The 23337-nt window shown below is 43.2% G+C and overlaps 1 protein-coding gene across 3 annotated transcripts in view; it reads left to right on the top strand.

Annotated features, from left to right (window-relative positions):
- LOC144293191 (mammaglobin-B-like) overlaps nt 1-22433 on the top strand; it is a 35920-nt gene extending 13487 nt beyond the window's left edge. Inside the window, exons 1-3 of one of the 3 annotated variants that reach the window (XM_077864306.1) lie at nt 21306-21433; nt 21799-21986; nt 22224-22433. In XM_077864306.1, the coding sequence (XP_077720432.1) occupies nt 21379-21433; nt 21799-21986; nt 22224-22262 (282 nt within the window). In that variant the 5' untranslated portion in view covers nt 21306-21378 and the 3' untranslated portion in view covers nt 22263-22433. Of the gene's footprint in view, nt 1-21305; nt 21434-21798; nt 22047-22223 lie in introns of those variants that run through there. The other 2 variants (XM_077864308.1, XM_077864304.1) reach the window with 2 other exon arrangements.
- Nucleotides 22434-23337: the final 904 nt, after the last annotated feature.

Consider the following 23337-nt stretch of genomic DNA (forward strand, 5'->3'; position numbering starts at 1 on the left):
CTGAGCAGAAGACACTTAATATTTTCATTACCTTTATTTGCCCTGAAAGCACAGAGCATGTGCTCAATCATGATAAATTAATAGCATCAATTTGCAGAATCAGTTCTGGGGGTAGAAACTGGGGAGTTGCATTCTCCAACTGGGAATAGTTTGTCTCTCTCACTGACTACTCATTGTTCCCACACATTCAATAAATACTGGGACTCTGACCCATGCCTCTCCTACCCAGGGAATGAGCAAAAGAGGAATGGAATTTTAAAAAATCCCCAAAGGCAATTTGAGATCACTTACAGAGAGGATTCCTGTTCGGGGGTTACAAGAACCCAGGTGTTGGGATGGGAGGAACTGGTCCAGAGCATCTACAAATCGCTTCAGCCATTCCAGGTTTCACCTGGTTGCAGTTTCACCTCCTGGGCCAGAAGTCCATGGTGTTCATGTTGTTCAGTTCCCAGCATGCAGTGAGATCGGGTCTTCCTCTGTTTTGACCCTATGCAGCATTGTTGAAGGTTGACTGTTACTCTAGCATAAGTACTTTCTTTATATTCATGTCACAACCCCCAAGAAGCCCTCCTCAATGTCCTCTGGTTAGGTGGTCATTTTCCATGCTCCCATAACTCATAAAGCACTGTCCTTTTGGGTTTCTGTGTGTCCTGGAGACACTACTTCTACAACCTCTGTAAGAGGTGATGTCAAAAACTGAGAAAACATGACTTCTGTCTTCTTCCCACCTTTAAACTCCCATCAGTGCCTTCCACTGGAGAGCCACACAAGACAGCACTGGCAAGGGTCCGGGATATGTAATTCACAGGCTTTCAGTTCTAGTGATAGAGACGTGAGTAGGACAAGCAACTCTAGAACTGAGAAGACACAGAGCCTATCTGGTACACAGAGATTTAACCTACAGAGCCTGAGTGCTATTTTTCAGCGTGATGGAGACCACTTGTCTGACCTATGGAAAAGTTAATAGCTGGTGTGCTCATTGCCTACAACAAAATAAGCATGACTTATTGGCATAATATATATATATACATATATATCAACTGACGCACCCATAAACTTTATCGGTCAATACTGTGTACTAGGTAATGCTGGGATAAGAAAAATCCCGTGAGGTCTACGTCTTATGTCTCAAACCCAGAGTGGCAGATCTACAATCAGAGATTTGGATAAGTTGCTAAAGCTACGTGTACATAAATATTAAAGCATAATGGAATTCAACAGGATCAATACCCAAAAGGCACAAATTATTCTTATTGTCTACTTCACTACAAGAGATTATTCAAGAAGTAAGTACTTTGTGGTAAACAAAGTATAAAGGTCAGCAAAGCAAATAGTCTTGAAACTCCTATGGTGAATATTAGTTCATCAATTTCCTGGTACAACTCACAACTCCTGAGGTTATTTGACCTCCATCTTCAGGCAGAGCTTCCAAAATTTAAAAACAACTTTACTCAACTTATTATTGATGCCACAGGCTAACTGCTTTCCTTCTGAGGCTAAAAGATGGAGAAAATCTGCTTATTTTCATCAACCTACATGGCATCCGAGTGCCATTTACTTAAGCGTTCACAGAGGATTCCAACTCCCCCTGTTTGGAATGTACCTCTGATGAGGCCATGACTTGCTGTCCTCAAGGTTCTTCCCATAGGGGCCAACTTACAATGAGCAGCATGTACCTCAGGGATGACCTAGCACATCTGCCTACTGAGGGGATGGTCAACAAGAGTTGTTAGCACCTGGCCTTGAGCACCACAAGGCAGCCTCTCTGGGATTGCTCTCTGTAACATCTATTCCTCAGACAGAGCTCATATATTGTTACAGAGTCTCACCTTGGTCTGGCGGCTCTGACTCCACCTTAAAAGGAGCTTGGGATGAGAAGAGAGTCCTTGACCTTCAAGTGTCTTCTCATGGCAGAACAAAATTGCTAGGAGTTCCACCTGGAAATCTCTGGGGCCATGATAATTTCATATGTGCAGTTGATTGCAGCCCATTTTAATGCAACCTGTATGTTTATTGTATCATTGAGAGGACTTTAGGTCACTGTAGGCTTGTTATTTATGATTTATTTAGTCTGTAATTTGTCACTAATTTAGATATGACCTTTCTAGAGATCTGGGATTCTGGTGTTGGGGTATGATATGTGGTTGTAATTTGATGTTTAAAACGTTGCAAATCGGGGATCCCTGGGTGGCTCAGTGGTTTAGCGCCTGCCTTTGGTCCAGGGTGTGATCCTGGAGTCCCGGGATCAAGTCCCGCGTCGGGCTCCCTGCATGGAGGCTGCTTCTCCCTTTGCCTGTGTCTCTGCCTCTCTCTCTCTCTCTCTCTCTCTCTGCCTCTCATGAATAAATAAATAAAGTATTTTTTTAAAAAGTTGGAAATCTGCGGGAAATTTCTTCTCATAAATGAGGCTCTTCTTCTATTTCTGAACAGAATTCCCAAAGAGAGGCTATATATGGGAGCAAAGGGAGTAACTCACCAATAGTAGGTGGATCCTGGTTAATGTGAACATATGTTCTTCTAGGGAACATAACATTGCATAATTTCTTTAAGTGTCAGGTTATTTTCATATACAGAGTTAACTATTATATTTCTTAGGCCAAATGGGAGGAACAAACATCTGACTTCCCCGTAAGAAAGGGTCAGACCATCTGAGGAGAGTACCTGATACAGCTGGGCCATGGGAAGATCCCAGTGATGGGTGATGGTGGATGAAGTCAATGTGCAATGGGATGAAGTGTCCTCAAACTCCAGGTTGTATCTGAAATGGCACCTGGACTGGATTCCCAGCATTGTAAAATGCCCAAGTAGGGCAGTGTACACAATGAGAAACTGCTAAGGCAAATTTTGGAGCAAACCAAGCATTTCTAATTTTTTTCCTTGAATCCTACTCTATGTTTGACACAGAAAGAAGATTTAGACACCTAGAACCATTGAGTTATGGCAACAATGGCAAACTGGTGAAGGAAATAATCTCTGATGTGCAGTGGTCTTTACCACATCATGGGCTTCTTTTTGCAGCCCACAGCTTAGAGCAAGTGACTGAGCATGTACTAGGGGTATGAGAGTTGAGGCAATGATCCACGGAAGTAGTAGATGGCTTGGTCAGCTCACACATTTCCCTGATGAACCTCAGGGCAAAAATCTCACGGGCTCAATGGTGATAATGACAAGAGAAGAAGTAATAGAATGGTTTTGCGGAGCTTATAAAATAAGGCACGCTGATGATTTGCAGGGACACCTGGGTGGCTCAGTGGTTGAGCATCTATCTGCCTTTGGCTCAGGTCATGATCCCGGGGTCCTGGGATCGAGTCCCCCATCAGGCTCCTGCAGGGAGCCTGCCTCTCCCTCTGCCTGTGTCTCTGCCTCTCTCTGTGAGTCTCTTATGAATAAATGAATAAAATCTTTTAAGAAAAAGATATTTGCAGCTTTGGATGAAGACATATATATTTCAAATTTGATACTTCTTACATCCATGATATAAAATGTTGTTGACAAACACATCTCTTAAAGAGCCGAAAGAGATGCTTTTAAGTTTTGTATGTCCATGAATATCATGTATTGCTAAAATGAGGCAGGTTTATTCATTTTTTCATCTGTATAGATGTAAACCCCGAAAAGACTCCTCACATGAATGTGCAAATGGGAAGAGAGGTGATTGAATTCCCCTAGGTACCAGCTAAAAATGACATTGTGATCTGTTATTCCAAATACCATTTGGGACCTTATGATCCCGGTGTGATATCTTAAAACTTTGCATGCCCCATGTCTATGTTAACCACTTAAAGACTTCAACCCTAGAATCCCTGGGGTTTAAACCACAAGCAAACAGACACGTGTTCCCAGTGCCTCCTGATGTGAACAGGAGCCCAGAGACCCTTTGTGCCTTGAGGATAACTAATATGGCCACCCACCACTCCCCTATACCTTTAGTTCCAGTACTAGGTGATTAGGAATTTAAAATCACAACAGCCATTTCAATGTGATCATAAAACAAGAAACCGACTGAGAAGTAACATGGAAGGAATTTTAACTGAGAGGAACCCCACTTTAATGTGAGAGAAATGCCAAAGGAACCGAAGACAAATTCCGAGGTACACGTTGTTCACATTAAGGATAAATAAACATTCCTCATTGGCGAAGTCGGTTAGATTCAGTTTGAGATTTCATTTGGAAGTGAGTTGATTTACTATGCTTCACATTTTACTTGTATGTTTTCCTTTTCATTATATAAACATTGTAGGTGACATTTACTGTCAGATACTGTGCTGAGGATTATTCCTGTATTAATTCATTTATCCAAAGATAAATCCCATGAGGCGGGCACTATTGTTATCACATTATTTTGCAGATGAGGCACTAGGCTAAGAGGGTCAGCATCTTGCTGATGTGCCCACATTTAGAAAGTGCAAGAGCTGAGCTTGAACCCAGTAGTCTGGCTCTACCGTTGGGCCCTTACACACTATTCGCACAACTCAATACATGAACACATTCTACTCTGAAAGATCCAGCACTTCAAAATTCAACACAAACTGTAAAGCTGGATAATGGGGATTCTGATGTGAGCTGGATTGGATTCGTAAAATAATTTGAGAATAGGAGACTTCCTTCGCTGTTCTAGTTCCCTCAGAAACAGTGTGTCCATCTACTTGTTGAGATTCTTTTTTATATCTATAAGTAATGTTTCGTGATTTGATCCTTAAAATTTTGCATTTTTCACTTCAGTATATTTCAGAATAATTTTATTGCTGCTATTGTTCTGTTGCCGATGGCATCTTTTTTTCCTTGATGTCATGAATGCTAATAGCAGGTTGATAGGAAAGTAACTGTGGTTTACATGCTGGTCTTATATTAAGTTACACAATAAACTTTATCAATTTTAACACTTTTTTTCAGTAGATTATCTGGGATTTTCTTGGTTTGATCAACTATCTATAGATGGTGACAATTCCATTGATTCATTTTTTTCTGATGGTGTTCTTACTGAAAGAGAATGTTTCAACAAGATATTTCCCTTTTCTTTTCTTTTTTTTTTTTTTTAAGATTTTATATACTTATTCATGAGAGACACAGAAGGGGTCAGGCAGAGACACAGGCAGAGGGAGAAGCAGGCTCCACGCAGGGAGCTAGACGCGGGACTCGATCCCAAGCCCCCAGGATAGGCCCTGAGCCGAAGGCAGCGATATATCACTGAGCCACTTGGGCTTCCCATTTCCCTTTTTCTTTTTTTTTTTTAATTTTTTTATTCCCCTTTTTCTTAATAGCCTTTATTGTTTTAGAGAAGTGTTAGGTTCACAGAAAAATCAAGCAGAGCACACGGAGTCCCGATGTGCCCCTCACTTCCACATGTGCACAACCTCCCTCACCATCAACACGCCACACCTGATGGTACATTTGTCACAATTGGTGAACTTATACTGCCGCATCCTTATCACTCAAGGTCAGTAATTTATATTACATTTCACTCAGATTGTACATTTGATGGGTTTTGACAGATACACAATGATAGATATCTGGCATCATCATCTCATACAGAGTAGTGTCCCAGCCTGCAAATCCTCTGCACTCTGCATATTCATCCCTCTTTCCTCCCCAGCCCACAGACACTACGGATCTTTTACAGTCGCCATAATTTTGCCTTTCCAGGATGTCATAGAGCTGTAACCATATACTATGCAGCTCTTCAGGTTGGCTTCTCTTATTTGGTAATATGTATGTAAGGTTCTGTGCTTTCTCACACCATAAAGCTCATCCTTAAGAGAGACAGAACCTTAGAAATATATCCTGTTGTCTGAAGGCACCACAGTTTCTTCCTCCACTGACCTACTGAAGGACATCTTGATTGCTTCCAGATTTTGGCAAATATGAATGAAAGTGCCATAAATATCATGTGCGAGTTTCAAGTAGACATATCTTTAACTCCTTTGCATAAATACCAAGAAATGCAATTGCTGGATCATATGGTAAGACTATGTGTACTTTTAAAAGAAATTACAGGGCACCTGGATGGCTCAGTGGTTTGAGCGTCTGCCTTTGGCTTGGGTCATGGTCCTGGGGACCTGGGATCAAGGCCCGCACCGGGCTCCCCGTGGAGAGCCTGCTTTTCCCTCTGCCTATGTATCTGTGTCTCTCCTAGATCAACAAATAAAATCTTTAAAAAAAAAAAAGAAAGAAAGAAATTTCAAACTTTCCTTCAGTGTAGCCATACCCTTTTGCATTCCCACAGGCAACGAATGAGAGCTTCTATTGCTCTACATCCCCATCCGCATTTGGCATTGTCAGTAAACTATCTTTTTAAAAGTAAAAGAAGCAATTGTGCCTCGGTGGCTCAGTCGGTTAAGAGGCCAACTCTTGGTTTCACCTCACGTCATGATACTGGGGTCATGAGATCAGCCTTGGGTCAGATTATGCTTTCATCCGGGAGACTACTGGAGAGTCTCTCTCCCTCTGTCTTTGCTCCTCTCCCCTAAAATAAATGGATGATTCTTTAAAAAACAAAAGTAAAAGAAGAAGTGAATTGGAGAGAGAGATGAAGAAACTAGCTTGAGGATCATCACCCAGAGGAATCCAACTGAGGCAGAAACTGAAATGCAAGCAGAGAACTTCACTATCATCACCTCTCTTCCATCTGACATGTCACCACCTCCAGCTACTCCGACTGAAAGTACCATTTTGTTACTTTACAATTCACATATCGTCATGCCTAAGCTAGACCTACTGGCTTCCAAACTGAACAAGTTTGAGCAAGTTCCTACTCTCTTCTGCTAGTTAGTTGACTTAACTGTTAAAATAGGAAACATGGAACACCTGGGTGGCTCAGTGGTTGAGCATCTGCCTTTGGCTCAGGTCGTGGTCCTGGGGTCCTGGGATCAAGTCCCACATCGGGCTCCACGCAGGGAGCCTGCTTCTCTCTCTGCCTATGTCTCTGCCTCTTTCTCTGTCTCTCGTGAATAAATAAATAAAATCTTTTTAGAAATAATAATAATAATAATAATAATAATAATAATATAAAATAGGAACTGTAACGGCTTGTAGATGTGTAGCAATGATTGTAGATGCGCAATTGTCTGGCCATATGTTTGCGCATTGTCTGGCCATAGCTAGTAAGCACAAATTAGTGCTACTCTTTTTATTACCGCAATTAGCATTGTCTACAGGTTTTCACCATAAGGACCAGTTGTAGAGGATTACAGTGGCATGTTTCCAGGTATAATCAGCTCACTGTTTTTGTGAGGACACATTGTTTTGAACAGATAATTTACCTGCCCCAGCCCCTGGCAACCACCATTCTACTCTCTATTTCTATGAATTTGACTACTATAGGAACCCCCTCTTAACGGAATCACACAGCATTTGTCTTTTTTAACTGGCTTATTTCCCTTAGTGTACTGTCCTCAAGCTTCACCCATTTGTAGCACGTGACTGGTTTCCTTGCTTTATAAGTCTGAATGTAAATAATATTACATTATATGCATGTACTGCATACCCTGTATCTATTCAGGTACATGAACCCTGGGTTCTTCCTACCTCTTGGCTACTATGGATAATGCTGCTATAAACATGGATATGCAAATATGTTTGACCTCCTACTTTAAAATCTTTTGCACAGGTACTGAGAGGTGAACTCAATTGATCGTATTAACTCTCCTTGTAATTTCCGGAGTGACCTTCAGGCTCTTTTCCTCAGAGGCTGCACCATTTTACATTCCCCACCAAATGCACAAGGGTTCCTTAAAGCTCCACATCCCTTGCCAATACTTGTTCTTGCTTTTTCTTTCTTCCTTTCTCCTTCCTTCCTTCCTTCCTTCCTTCCTTCCTTCCTTCCTTCCTTCCTTCCTTCCTCCCTCCCTCCCTCCCTCCCTCCCTCCCTTCCTTCTTTCCTGTTACCATGCAAGAGCCTTCATAATGGGTGTGATAAGCCCATGTGATTTTGACTAGATCTGAAATCCAGCAGGAAAGCACTAGTGCAAATAAACCTAGGTGTGTCTCGTCCCACCCACCATTCTGCCCTGACATCCCACAGAGTACAATGGAAACTCTCCTTGATTTGGCCCATCGTGTCTCTCCAGTTGCAAAGCCTTCCCTTGGCCACCATGCACTGTTGTATGTATTACATGTTCCAGGGTAACCTACTTACCTGATGTGCACAAGGAACGTGGTTTATGCCCTCTCATCTCCCCTCATGCTGTTCTTTCAGGGTCCCTCCTCCAGTCATCTCTTCAAGTCAGAATACTCTATACCTTTGAATGGCTCTCCTATATGCTCCTCTGGATAACCAGACTGACCTCCCAATGCCTTTTGTAAGAATTTTCCACACCTCCTCTGTGTTTCCATACAACACGCTGCTCATGCCTGGGAAGAGACAGAGGGAGAGCTCCGGTAGGGGCGCTCTATGCCCAGACCATGATGACTGAGGTGTGACCCTTCTAGTTGGCAACTAATACTAATGAGGAACCTCCACACAGTTTTCCAGAGTGGTTGCACCATTTCACATTCCCACCAACAGTGCAGGAGGGTTCCCTTTTCTCCGCATCCTCTCCAACATTTGTGGTTTCCAGCCTTGTTAATTTTCCCCATTCTCACTGGTGCACCCCGATGTTTATAGCGGCGCTGTCTACAATAGCCAAACTGTGGAAAAGCCTCGGTGTCCATCGAAAGATGAATGGATAAAGAAGATGTGGTTTATGTATACAATGGAATATTACTCAGCCATTAGAAATGACAAATACAAAAAAGAAAAGAAAAAAGAAAAAAGAGAGAAATGACAAATACCCACCATTTGCTTCAACGTGGATGGAACTGGAGGGTATTATGCTGAGTGAAATAAGTCAATCAGAGAAGGACAAACATTATATGGTCTCGTTCATTTGGGGAATATATATAATAGTGAAAGGGAATAGAAGGGAAGGGAGAAGAAATGAGTAGGAAATATCAGAAAGGGAGACAGAACATGAAGACTCCTCACTCTGGGAAACGAAGTAGGGGTGGTGGAAGGGGAGGAGGGCGGGGGGGTGGGGGTGAATGGGTGACGGGCACTGAGGGGGGCACTTGACGGGATGAGCACTGGGTGTTATTCTGTATGTTGGCAAATTGAACACCAATAAAAAATAAGTTTATTATTAAAAAAAATAAAATAAAACTAATAAGGAGCTTCTCTGTCTCCATTAGAGCCTGATTTGATTTCAGATGTCTTTGATATTTTTAAAAATATTAGATTAGAATAGGAGATTAGTATTGAAGAGGTAGTCTTCCTCTTGGCATTGCCTTTTCTTGGGACTCTAAAACCACTCAATCCTTTCACTATGGTCACCATGCTAACCTTTCTCCCTCACCTGCTCAAGGGGAAACTTGGCATAGCAGGCATCATTTCATACTGAAGATACACCCTAATCAATTTAGTGCTTTGTTGATTCATATCCATTCATTCTTCCAAGGGTATTTACTTTTCCACTCCTGTATGCCAGGCACTATGCTACGTAAGACTGAGCAAAACCAGAGGCTTCCTGTACAGTTTGTGAGCTACTGTCCAGGGGAGGGGGCCTGCATCTACTAATTGACTACACATTTGTAAAACTACAACCTCAGTGTTTGCTACAAAGGAGAGGTGCCTGCTGCTAGCAATGCCTATGAATAGGAACTTTCATATTGGAAATGGATGGATGGATGGTGGATGGCATGAGCCCTGAGAGAGGAACGGAGGGCTGGAAGCCAGGCCCATGACCTGACCACATGTTTATTTGGGCAACACCAGAGAGGCTCTCTAGCTATAAGTAGCCCTGGGCTCCCCAGGCTGCTTTGTTCAGCTGCTAATTGCTCAGCATTCACTAAAGCTGAAAACTCAAAGCAAAATAAACCATGAGGCTGTCCCTGAGTGTCCTGCTGGTCACTCTGGCTCTTTGCTGCTATGAGGGTGAGTATCACTACTCATCAGACAGGCACCAGCCCTGGTGAGTACCCTTCTCTGAGCTAGGTGAACCTAAGTGGCTTTTCTCTTGTTTCCTCTGCTTGTACACTAGCCCTCCACCCCACTCCCAACCTCAGCGCTCATTTTATCAGTTCCCAACACCTTGGAAGTTCCATAACAAAACGTTGCAGGCAATTTTCAAGAGCTTCCACTGAAACTTTTCTCCTTATCTGTGAGCTGTGTTTCAGAAGCAGAGGACTTAAGATTTAGGTCAGAATCATGGCTCTCATTTGCCAGTGCTTTGAACTTGAACAAAATGCTTGATGTCTCCAAGTCTCTCCTCGTCGTTGGGTCTGACAGATACCACAAGAATAGCTACAGCAATGGATGAGATTAAGTCTATCAAGGGTCTAACTTTGGCCATCAAGCTGATATCTACTGTTCCCAGACGTTCCCCTTTCCAGAGTTTTCCAGGTGCCAGTGTAGTCCACAGCTTTTAAACTCAGGGATTCAGGCTCATAAAATGTTACAACTGGAAGGGCTTGGGGAGAGTTCTCACTTTCAGAAGAGCCTGTGTTGTCTTAGTCTCTGATAATAAATCTTCAAGGGGGCTCTGGGAGTAAGAGGTACTCACTACATCTAGTCCTGAGTAGATCTCACTGTATCCACCAATCTTCCTGGTTTTCTAGGAGTGCTGCCAGTATTTTGTGATAGAACAAGTACGCTCAGAGGGTTGGGATTTCTGTTTATATAGATGAATTCCGGCCACCCATTCCACAATATTTTTGCATATCTTCTTACCCAGGATACTAACCCAGTCTTCTTTGTCCTTCTACTTCATATGACTTCCTAAACATCCTCTTCCCTTCCTCTTTCCCTCTGTTGAGCAGACAGGAGGGTCTTGGAAAGGAGGGGACACGCTTTAAGAAGAATAAAAACTGAATTGGGGATCAGTAAGCCTGTATTCCAGTCCTGGCTCTGATGCTCACTCCAAGATATAAGGAAGTCACAGTTCTACTGTCTCACATTGTCACTGGCACTCTTATGGAATGAGATCCTAGAACCTCTTGGGTTCCCGTCTAGTTCTGACCTCGGGGATCCACGGGAAAATGTGATTTTCCTTACATTGATTGTATTTCTTTTTCTTCACCAGCCAATGCGATCATATGTCCATCCCTTGGAAAGGAAATGATTGCCTTCCTCTTTGAACATGAAGCTTTATACAAGCCTCACCTTCAGCTTGCATATTCCCACCTGAAGCAGCCCGAATGCCAAGTTGCAAGTGAAGAGCTGCACAGATAAGATGCCCATTGTGCAAAGAAAGCTAATTGCAGGCGTATTGGTAATTCATTCTTTCTCTGTTCATAGAGACTTCTGCTCAGCTGAGCAGCCAGGAAGGCAGTCAAGGTGCTGCTCTGTGGGAGCACAAGAGGCGGGGGTACCTGTTTCCCTGCTGGCCCCTGACAGGGTGAGAGCTGGCCACAGGGTGGATGACATTACACCCGAGGAGCTATACTTAGGCTGCACAGAACATCTGGGCACCTTCCTTCGTCTCAGGTCACTTTCCTGGGGGCTAGGTTACCCAGAGTGAACTGGGGAGGAGGAATACTAGGGCCCCAAGCAGTGATGTTGAAGGTTAAATAAACTAATAAATGAATAAATAAGGTTTAAATGCTAAATTTTCTCTTCTGTATATTTTATCAAGCACACATACACACATGCACACACACATACACACAAACGCAGACTCCTTAGGCTACAGCTCTCTGTGGCAAGGGGAAAAATAACTAAATGGGAGCATGGCCTGTAGTTCAGTCTCTACTGGACATACTCCTCCAGAGTTGTCAACAACTCAAAATCAAATTACATCTGGTGTCAACTCATTTTTGATTTGCCTCCTAGATTTTTCTTTGTTGACATATGCCTAATTTTCTAGAAACTCCAGCTCAAACTCACAACTGTGTTCAACCAGTCACAAAGGATGAGGTGTATGCAGAGTCTTTTGAATTTGTCTTCCGGGTCTCTAATTGTTCCCCTGGACACAGATTAACTCTCTCTGCCCAGGGACTTCTCCTCCAATGGCTTCTCTCTCCATCCATGTTACTCCTTATGAAAAGTCAACACTCTGAACACAAAGCTTGGCTTTTCTCATGGCTTATTTCAAGCGAACCTTCAAAGGCTCCTCATTTCCTAGGATATGAAGTCCAATGTCTCCACTCTGAAGTCAGTATATTCAGGCCTGTTATAACGAGCAAAACCTCACATTGCTTCAACATTGAGACCTCCTTTCTTTCACTCCTTTGCTACTACTATTCCTCTTCTACCTACTAACCATAAATTCACACTGAGTTGGGGCCTAAAATGAGGTGAGAGAAGAGATAAGAAAGTTCTTAACTGACTCATATTCCTTTACAGTTAGTGTGGATTCTGGGCCCGGCAGCTCTTTCTCATGTGGATCCTTTCATGGGTCTTCAAAAAGCCCCGATTACCAAGATCTCTTTATCTCCTCATAGCTTTAAAACATTCAAAGTAAAACAAACGGCTCCGGAAAAATTAAAAATATGACTGCTGGAAACACGAGTTGGAATACAAAGCAAAATCATGGAACAAAAGTGGCATATGTGCATTGGAAAGGATAAAGAACACATTTATGAGAGAGAACAAAAGCATGTTAAAGCATCAATCCATTACCCACGTAATAGTAAGATTCCAGAATCAGACAGACCATGGTGGGAAGAAAGTCATCAAAGAAATACCTCAAGAAAATGTCCTAGAAATGAAGAATATGATATTGCATATCCTCCTCACTCCTCACACCTGAAAGCTGAAAACTTTGAACATCGCTAGAAGAAAGGTGTTTCTTTCAGAAGGAAACACTAGGTCATAACCAAGATGGAGAATAAAAATTGAGTCAACACAAGACTAAAAGACACGAAAGTTAGATTAAAAATTCAGAGGCTTCAACCTCTAGTTACATATGAATAGAATTCTATATGAAGTCAACTATCATGAAGATAAATGGGGATTTTGGTAGTGCAAATCTTCAAAAGCTTTACCTCCAGTGAACTCATCCTCAGAAGGTTTGGGATGATGGGCTTTACCAAAAAAAAAAAAAAACCAGTAATAGAGGAGGAACGATAAGGTGATGGAATCCAGTCAATGCAGGATATAACACAGGTTTTTATGAATGAATCAGTGGAGAACAGTTTTAAACAATATTGAGATCACAACAAAACCAGGAGACACAGCGAAAGAAGCAATAGAATACTATGAAGCAATTCGGTGGAGTAAGAATTGACACAGCTTCAGTGTTTCACATTGGAAACAGTATTTATTACTTTCCTTTTTCAGCAATGCATCTATATCACTATTTTAAAATGAAAAATTTAAGGGGTGCCTGGCTGTCTTAGTCAGAAGAGTATTAGCGACACTAGATCTCGAGATCCAGAGGTCGAGCCCTGCGTGGGGGTATAGAGATTACTAAAAATAATGAAACTTAACAAAAATTAAGTGAAATGAAAATTTTTGAAAAGTACAAGAAGTTGTTAGAAACGAAAAGGAAGGACTAGATAGAAGAAAAGGGGCAAGAACAAATGGTCAGGGAAACATTTGGCCAAAATTATGTTAGGAGGTGGCAAAGTATCTCAGGACAACTTGGAATCTATACTGCACCAAACTTAGGAGCAACCTATGTATTTATTGGAAGAAGTAATGATTTTCCTTAAGGAATTAATTATCATGTCAAATGACAGGACATAAGAGACATGAAAAAGACATCAATATACCCCTGAGAATGAGATTCTACCCCGGAATTCAAAAGCCAAAAGACATTCAATCAAGAACAAAGCCGTATGAGCTGGACATTCTCTCTGAAGTAAAACTACGGGAGGAGGAGATGACCGAATTGGATTTTGAAGGACAAAGAGGATGGGGATGACACGATGGAGAGGCCACGGCCCTCCGTGAGCGAGAACAAGATGAGCTCTGTGCACCAAATGACTCAGATGCCCACATCTTGCCAACATCTATCTGCACAGCGAGTGGGGCTCCACTCACACTGTCCAGTTAGTGGGAGGCTACCTGGAACTACCAATCTTTTGCCACAAGGGCCAATGTATTTACTTATTTCTCCAGCAGTGGGGTTCTCAACCAAGGCTTTATTGACATTTGACAAAGAATAAGTCCTTTTTGAGGAAATATCATGAGCATGGGAGACTGTTTAGGAGCAGCCCTGGTCTCTATCCACTTGATACCGTTAGCATGCCAACCATTCTGTGAGGACACCCAAAACATCTCCATCATTGACGAGTCCCCGCAGGTATGGGTGGAAGGAGAGAGTCATGAACTTCAGTAGAAAATCACTGTTCTCACAGTGCAGATACTTTATTATATCAGTTCTCCCAATTAGCCTTCGAAATGTCCCCTGTGAACCCCCTGTGAGGTTCACAACTGTGCATGCCTACGGGTAGCAAGAAAAGCTGGGCACGAACTGGAGGGAAAATTACTAACTCAACACAGAAGATAATGGTGTAGATATCTAATGACCCATATGAAATGTCACATGTCAATGGGGATTAAATACCTAAACACATATTTCTTGGCAATGTCACACGTTGTGTAAAGTTCAGGGTTTTGGTGAATGAGCCAAGGAGAATTCACTGGAGATGACCTTGATCCTGGCTTGGCTTCCAAATCCGACTTGCAGCCCCAAGTCATCAGATGGATCCAGGATAGATTAGATCAAAGTTACATTGGCCCAAGGTCATGGTCATTTCTGTGGAACAGGGAGACTGAGGTGGCCTGTCCATGCATGGCACAGGCTCCCACTTCCTCCTGTCCTCACCAGCCCTCTCCCTATTCTGACACCAAAGTCTTCATCCAGGAACAGAAACAAGGTTTTGTTAGCACCATAATGACAGGCTGGGGACTGCTTCCAGTTTGGTTTTGATCCCTGACCTCACGAAAGATTCAAATTTAAATGTGTTTCTCTTACTAATAGACCCAATAATAAAACGTGTAATATAATCAGTGAAATCTCTGGACAAATACAAAATCTGTCCTGAAGAGTAGTTTCACAGCAATTAATTAAAAACCCACTGTATCCCTGTCATCAATACAAAGACCAGAGATACACACACACTACAGACAGACACTACCTTATAGGAGCATAACAGGGAGGAAGGACCATGGGATCTGAATCCTGGAGATGTCAGGAGAGAGCTGCACCCAGTGTCTTGAAAGAGACATCCATGGATTCTCTGGTCAGGAAAAGGCGCGAGAAGAGGGCTGTATGTCATGTGCCACTGGGAAAGGATAAGGAGTTTCACCTCAGTGCGATTGAGGCAAGGCCCAGGCATATGGAATCCACAGGGAGCAAAAGCCTCAGCAGAACACTCAGGGGCCTCCATAGTGATCACCCTGGAGTTCACATAGGGCAGTGTGAGTCCAGATCACGAGAATCCATTTGAGCCATAAGGTGGAAGTCCATAGGGGTCATCTAAGGAGGTCAATAGTGTTGAGAGCTGTTTCTCAGCCAGAACACCAGGCTCCTTGCCCTGGCTGCCACCCATAAGGGTGGGCTGTTGATCCACCCGCTTGACTTCTTTTGTGCCATTGTCTGCATCTGGAGAGAAATGATATGCTCACCTTACGGGCAGGTGTTGGGGAAGAGGACGTGACCTCCAGGTGAACCATGAGCTGGACCCAGGCAATGGGAGGCTCCTCACCCACCACCCCTGTCCTTGGAATGTAGTGCTCCACTCCCAGAAGCTGTCCCAAGACAATGTCTTGAGATAGTGATGTGGTGTTGAGACCACTTGAATTGGGTATGTGATCAAACTCACTTAAGGCTCCTCTGGGAACCTTCTGATTCTGGCAGGTGGGTTTAGAAATCTACTCCTCCGTGGCTACCCAGGGCAACGCTCTAATGTAACTTTACTTGCTCGTTAAACCTGCCACATACCAACCCAGAGTGGCCTGTCTTTCTTCAGTCTCTCCCTACCCTCTGTGGACAGGGGTGCCTTCAGATTATACCTGGGAAGTTGCAGAGGAGGTTCCCAACTAAGGGGGGGTGCCCACATATCGCAGTTTTCTCAGGAGAATCCTGCTTTCTGCTGCTCTCCTGGCCTGCCATCCATTTTGTGACCACTTTCACACTCTAGACTACTTACTTTGGAATAAGAGATACGATCATCATCCTATGCTTTGGGTTTTCTTTTTTTTTCTTTTTTTTTTTTTTTGCATCAAATTAAAGGAGGTTTGCTTCAGTGCTGTGGGTCCAGTGAGTGCATTATTCTTGTTTGGCAATTGTGTTTTATTGAATTTCGAAAACAGGTAAACACTCATTGCTTGGGAGCTTTGAAAAGATTAAAAAGCCAACAGTATGAGGAATATGTTTGACGGAGAGTTTCTATGTAAATTAAATCTCAATAAACCTCTTGCAAAAAGAAGTCAGAGCAATATCAAGTAAGCATGGATCCAAATTCAGCGCTTCATATTCAAACATGGGACTTTTACCTCAGGTGTGAACATGGCCTTCTCTAGATTTTTCACAAAATATAATGTTGAAGCAAATTTCCAGTGGTCTCTGATGGTCCAGTAGTCCTTCTGGGTTTAGCATAAGACCTTCTCAGTTTTATAATATTATTCACTAGCAGGTGACACGCACACAGTGCCGGCTATGTGCCAACACTGTACCGAGGACTTATGACAATCCCAGGGTACAAGGGGACGCAGCTGTGAAATCTCCACAGCAGGCTTGGCCCATGGCAACTAGAGAGCCTGGTCTAGGAACACTCTAGATACTGTGAACAACCATCTCACTGCCTTCAACATGTCTTCAAAGCCAGAGTCTCTCCTAAGCTTGCTGGCCTGGGTAAGTCCCTCTGTCCCCAAGACCTAGACTTTGGCAGGATCTTAATGAGGAAGAGGTTCACTTTGATAGAACATGCCTGAGGTTAATGTCCCAACAGCTCTGCAGGTGAGGGCAGAACTGGTTTTAAACAATGAGTGAAAAAACATGTGGGATATCTTGTCCCTCAATACTGCAAAGTTGATCCATATTAGTAACTTACAATTTAAAAGCACTTAAAAATCATCTAAATTTCAAAAGAACTCCTTCATAGGCTTTTGTACCAACGCATGAATCACTGAGAAAAGATGGCGCTCACTGATGGTTTTTACTTATAGGCAGTATGGCAAGGCCTCAAATGGCCATAATATCAGTGTGAGTAGATCTCAGGTTTTGCGTAGGACTGAGGACAGGCCAAATATAACTCCCTCTTGCCGAATACTTTGTCTCTCTCCCATGACACAGGGTATTCAGGGTAAAATATGTACCTGTACAAACTCACCTGTACATCATGGTTTGCAATGATAGGGGAACAGTAATGTTCTACCAACACGGAAACTGAGGCCTCCATTCCCCTAGTTTCTTAGCATCGTTGGGAACCTGACTTAAAGCTCCTTTTGGGAGGAGGAAACATCAGGCTAGCTGCACATGCAATCTAAACTTTTGGTTTCTTCTATTTCTCCTGGTCGACACTGGCTTGCCAATGAGTCCTTTGTGAGCTGAGTTCACTGTGTTCGTTCAGCGGGAATGATCATCATCTTCAGCGGAGAAAACGTGAGGGAAAAAAAATATACTCTTTATTGTGGACACCATGTACATGACGTGAGGTATTATTTTATTGTGTTTTGTTTTGCTTTATTTCTTTTTTATTTTACTTTATTTTATTTGTGTTCTGACACAGGGAACTGTGTCCCAGCAGGTAACACAGCAAGTCCAAATCACCCAGGGTGACTGCCCATTAAGACTTAGCCAAGAAGTCTCTCCTTTCATCACTGAAGACCTTCATTTGACTTTGGAATGGATATTGGCAGCAATGATCAACCCGGGGAACGTACGCACATAGGAACATCAACCTTCCTTGCTATTTCTAGCCTCTCCCTAAATTAGCATTGTTCTTGGCAACTTAGGCTCCAGCTGAATAATGGGAGGAAATAATCCAATATTCAAATAATCCAAACACAAATACTGTATTCACGAGTAATTAACTCATCTCTCTGGCTCTCTCATCAATTTCCCTTTCTTTGTGTTACCTTGAGCCAACTTTCTTTCTCATGTTCCTATTGCCCTCAGGCTGTCCCCGCTTCAACTGATGTGGTTTTTCTATTTCTACAGTATGAGGCCGTCCTGTGTCTCTCTTGACACCACGAGACACACTGTGTTTGCTTTCCTTATCTTGCCAAATACCAAGTGCTCCAGAGCCTCTGTGTGTGCTGTTCTCTCTTCCTAGAACACTCTTTCCCAGATCTTCCTCTTGATCTCATTGTCCACTCATCCAGACTTAAAGTCCCCCTTCCCGTAACCAGACTGGACCTCTGTCCTGGACACTGCCCCTCAGTGTTGTTCTGTACAGCCATCACTTTCTGTGTCTCATTCACTTATGGGCTTGTTTGTTGCTTCCCTCGTAGATGTAAGCTCCACAGGGCCAAGTCCTGGCTGAACCACTGAATCTGGGCCACAGAGCACAGGCCCCCGTGATGGGGAAAGCCCATGGTTTTTTGTTTTGTTTTGTTTTGTTTGCCCATGGTTACCTTTTGTCAGTCTGTCATGGATGGATGGATGCATGGATGCATGGATGGACGGATGAACCTTCCATTTATTCGTGATTACCTTTTTGAAGCCCTAGATAAGCTCTTTACAGAATGTCTGTCAACTTGCAAAATCAGGCCTGATATTATTCCTGCTCATTTTAGAAATGAGGAAAGGGAAGCTTGAAATGAAACGACCAGCAGTTTCACTTGCCCAAGGACACTTCGTGATTAGGTGTTCCATCCAAGGTTTAAATCCTTATCTGCTTGACCACACTCTTCACCGGCCCACCACTCAGCACTGCCTCTGCTGAGCAACCAACCTCTTGCTCTACTGCTGCACATCGTCCTTTGAATCTGTGGCGGAAAAATCCTCAAAAGCTAAAAAATATTTATAGATTTGTAATAGTCTGAATTTATGAAATCGATTTAATTAAGTGAGATATTCTTGTCAAAAGAGGCTTTCACCAAAAATGAGACCTAGTAGTTCCCAAATGACAAGTCCTTACTAAAGTGACTGAGGGGGAGGGAAGTCTGACCTCCAGAGGATGTTTGTGGTATTGCATTGAGCCCAGAGGTTGGTAAGCCAGCAGGAGCAGAAACAGGGGATGGGAAGCTTTATGGACCTTGAAGAAGGAGGAGGGTAACATTGACATTTTCACAATATTAATTCTGCCAATCCATGAGCATGGAATATTTTTCCATCTCTTTGTGTCTTCCTCAATTTCTTTCAGAAGTGTTCTGTAGTTTTTAGGGTATAGATCCTTTACCTCTTTGGTTAGGTTTATTCCGAGGTATCTTATGCTTCTGGGTGCAATTGTAAATGGGATTGACTCCTTAATTTCTCTTTCTTCAGTCTCCTTGTTAGTGTATAGAAATGCCACTGACTTCTGGGCATTGATTTTGTATCCTGCCACACTGCCAAATTGCTATATGAGTTCTAGCAATCTTGGGGTGGAGTGTTTTGGGTTTTCTATGTACAGTATCATGTCATTGGCGAAGAGGGAGAGTTTGACTTCTTCTTTGCCAATTGGAATGCCTTTAATGCCTTTTTGTTGTCTGATTGCTGAGGCTAGGACTTGCAGTACTATGTTGAATAGCAGTGGTGAGAGTGGACATCCCTGTCTTGTTCCTGATCTTAGGGGAAAGGCTCGCAGTGCTTCCCCATTGAGAATGATATTTGCTGTGGGTTTTTCGTAGATGGCTTTTAAGATGCTGAGGAATGTTTCCTCTATCCATACACTCTGAAGAGTTTTGATCAGGAATGGATGCTGTATTTTGTCAAATACTTTCTCTGCATCTATTCAGAGGATCATATGGTTCTTGGTTTTTCTCTTGCTGATACAATGGATCACATTCATTGTTCTACGAGTGTTGAACCAGCCTTGTGTCCCAGGAATAAATCCTACTTGGTCATGGTGAATAATTTTCTTAATGTACTGTTGTATCCTATTGGCTAGTATCTTGTTGAGAATTTTTGCATCCACGTTCATCAGGGATATTGGTCTATAATTCTCCTTTTTGGTGGGGTCTTTGTCTGGTTTTGGAATTAAGGTGATGCTGGCCTCTTAGAACAAATTTGGAAGTACTCCATCTCTTTCTATCTTTCCAAACAGCTTTAGTAGGATAGGTATGGTTTCTTCTTTAAACGTTTGATAGAATTGCCCAGGGAAGCCATCTGGCCCTGAACTTTTGTGTCTTGGGAGGTTTTTGATGACTGCTTCAATTTCCTCCCTGGTTATTGGCCTGCTCAGGTTTTCTATTTGCACCCCGATGTTTATAACAGCAATGTCCACAATAGCCAAACTGTGGAAGGAGCCTCGGTGTCCATCGAAAGATGAATGGATAATGGAGATGTGGTTTATGTATATAATGGCATATTACTCAGCCATTAGAAATGACAAATACAAAAAAAAAAAAGAAAGAAAGAAAGAAATGACAAATACCCACCATTTGCTTCAACGTGGATGGAACTGGAGGCTATTATGCTGAGTGAAATAAGTCAATTGGAGAAGGACAAACGTTATATGGTCTCATTCATTTGGGGAATATAAATAATAGTGAAAGGGAATAGAAGGGAAGGGAGAAGAAATGGGTAGGAAATATCAGAAAGGGGGATCCCTGGGTGGCGCAGCGGTTTAGCGCCTGCCTTTGGCCCAGGGCACGATCCTGGAGACCCGGGATCGAATCCCACATCAGGCTCCCGGTGCATGGGCCTGCTTCTCCCTCTGCCTGTGTCTCTGTCTCTCTCTCTCTCTCTCTGTGTGACTATCATAAATAAATGAAAAAAAAATTAAAAAAAAAAGAAATATCAGAAAGGGAGACAGAACATGAAGACTCCTAACTCTGGGAAATGAACTAGGGGTAGTGGAAGGGGAGGAAAGTGGGGGGGGTGAATGGGTGACGTGCACTGAGGGGGGCACTTGACAGGATGAGCACTGGGTGTTATTTGTATGTTGGCAAATTGAACACCAATAAAAAATAAATTTATTATTAAAAAAAAGAAATAGGAGGGGAGCGAGGAGGGTATGAAGACCACACTAATAATAAAACAACTGGGTGACAACACAGGTTCAGTTGGCTGTAATATGACTAGGTAGCAAGCACGTCTGCATTAATTTCATCTAAAGTCATGTATCATTATGGAGTTCCAAGCTCTGTCTCTTTGGTTTCTACAAACACAGAGAGGACTAGCTGGGTTGCAGATGATTCTTGCTGCCATTTCCTGGTCTGAAGCCAGGTTCATAGTGTGACTCATTCCCTCATTTATGGGAGGGATTAAGGTGGTGACCAGGAGAATAAAGGGAGGACTCCTAGGTCCTCCCATCCAACGTGAGTTCCTTCCTCCCTGTCAGACAAGCCAGCAAGAGCTGACTTCAACCATGAAGCTGCTGAGAGTCCTCGTGCTGGTTGCCCTCCCCCTTTACTGCCTTGCAGGTGAGTTCTGGGTGGGGAGGACAGGCTTTGGCCTGAAGATCTGTCAGTGCTTTCTGGAAGATCTCCTGTTCCCCAAACTCCAGTGTAGAGATCTCATTTCTCTGGTGTCTTCCTACTTCATGGTTACTAGTGTCTAGCTTCTCTGGACTATGAGGGAATGTGAGAGGGATCGGTGAGGAGGGGGCATACATGTTCGCGGGCTTAAAGGAAATTCTATGCTAGAATCGAGAACTCAAGACCATTCACCCTAATCTTCCTGAATGTATGTGTCCACTGGAATGTAAGCAGATGACCACCATCTTAGAGACTCCCGAAAAGGCTTCATCCCTACATAACTGAGACCACTTTTGCATGTTTTCTTTCAGGTTCTGGATGCTTACTCTTAGAAGAAGCGATTAACAAAGCAATCGATTCTCAAGTGAGCATAGATGAATACCAAAACTTCCTTCAACCTTTCACATATGGTCTTGAAACTAACGAAGCCATAGCAGAGCTGAAGCAATGTTTTCTCCAGCAGTCGGATGAAACTCTGAGAAATTTTGCATTGATGACGGTAACTATGGTTTTTCCTGATGTGCTTTCAAACCAGTGGACAGGGACGAGCAGGCTCTAAGCTTGTCACTCATTATGCCACATTATTCTGACCTTAAATCAAACACCGACTTTCTTGGATACCAGATGTATGTGGACAAACCCAGGAAGCCAAGGAGAAGACATGTTTGTCTTTCAAGATTTTCCTTTGTCACAGAGAGCTGAAAATCTGAGCGATGTCTCTGCTTTTATTTTCTAGGACATAATTATTAATAGTCTTTCGTGTGCTCTGTTTTAACCTTCCACGTGATCTGGGGCTCTGAGGACTGCAGAGAATGGTTGGACGCCGACTGCTGATTAATACAAACCACAACATTCTTCTCCTTTTTGTCTTTTGATCTATCAACTGCAAGATAAGTGTTGAAACCTTGAGTACATTTTCATTTCAATAAAGTATCTGCAAATGGAAGTTCGTTTTTCTTATGTTATCTGATCAAACTGGAGGCTTTAGAGGGGCTCTTCTATCACCGGTGCATGTGCCCGTGTGCGCACACACACACACACACACACACGCACGCATAGTTTCTCATTGGAGAACACCTGCGTGAAGGAGTGGGGAGTCTGAAAAGCCCTTTGTTCCGCCCCATGTGTAGCCCAACATGGTCCTCTCTCCGTCAATGTGCTCTTCCACCCTCCTGACCCCCATTTCCCTCGGACTATCTGGGAAGTCCTCAAGACTTAGGTTCTGGTGTTTGTGAGGCTGGCAGTTCCTGGGCCACCGCAATCTTTGCCTGTGCTGCGAGCCAAGCTCCTGCGGCGGGGCCCCTCTCCACTCTCTGCCCCGGACCCAAGAGTGCGGGGCCAGGACCAGAGCCAGGGAGAGACGAGACTCATACAAAGCAGTAGTGACTCCTGTCTTGATGTTAAACTTTAATTAATGTGGCATTCATTTTGCTTTTTGAAATATCTTTAAAATCTGATGTGCCCTCATTCCTGAGGTTGGGCAGGGCCCTTTGAAATAGTGTGAGTGCCCGACTCCCGTCCCCTCAAGTGGCAATGTGGCCCAGTCTCTTCACCATGATGCCCTACAAAGGCACGTAGGTTGAGGGAAATATGTGTGTTCTTTAGGAATGAGGCAAAGCCAGCAGTTTTTATACTGAACCATAGCTACCCTTGCTTTTCCCTGTCCCCTCATTCCGGTCACCAGGGATAGTTTAATGCCACCCCTCTGCTCACAACTCACAGAACCTCTCTTCCTTCACAGGCTATCCTGTCACCCCAGAAGCCCCTTGACTTTTCCTCAGGACTGTTTCTCAGTTTCCACCAGGGCTGACCTTCTCCAGGCATAACCCATCCAGAGAATTAGACACATG

The sequence above is a fragment of the Canis aureus genome, chromosome 21 (genome assembly GCF_053574225.1).
Source record: "Canis aureus isolate CA01 chromosome 21, VMU_Caureus_v.1.0, whole genome shotgun sequence".
Lineage (NCBI taxonomy): Eukaryota > Metazoa > Chordata > Mammalia > Carnivora > Canidae > Canis > Canis aureus.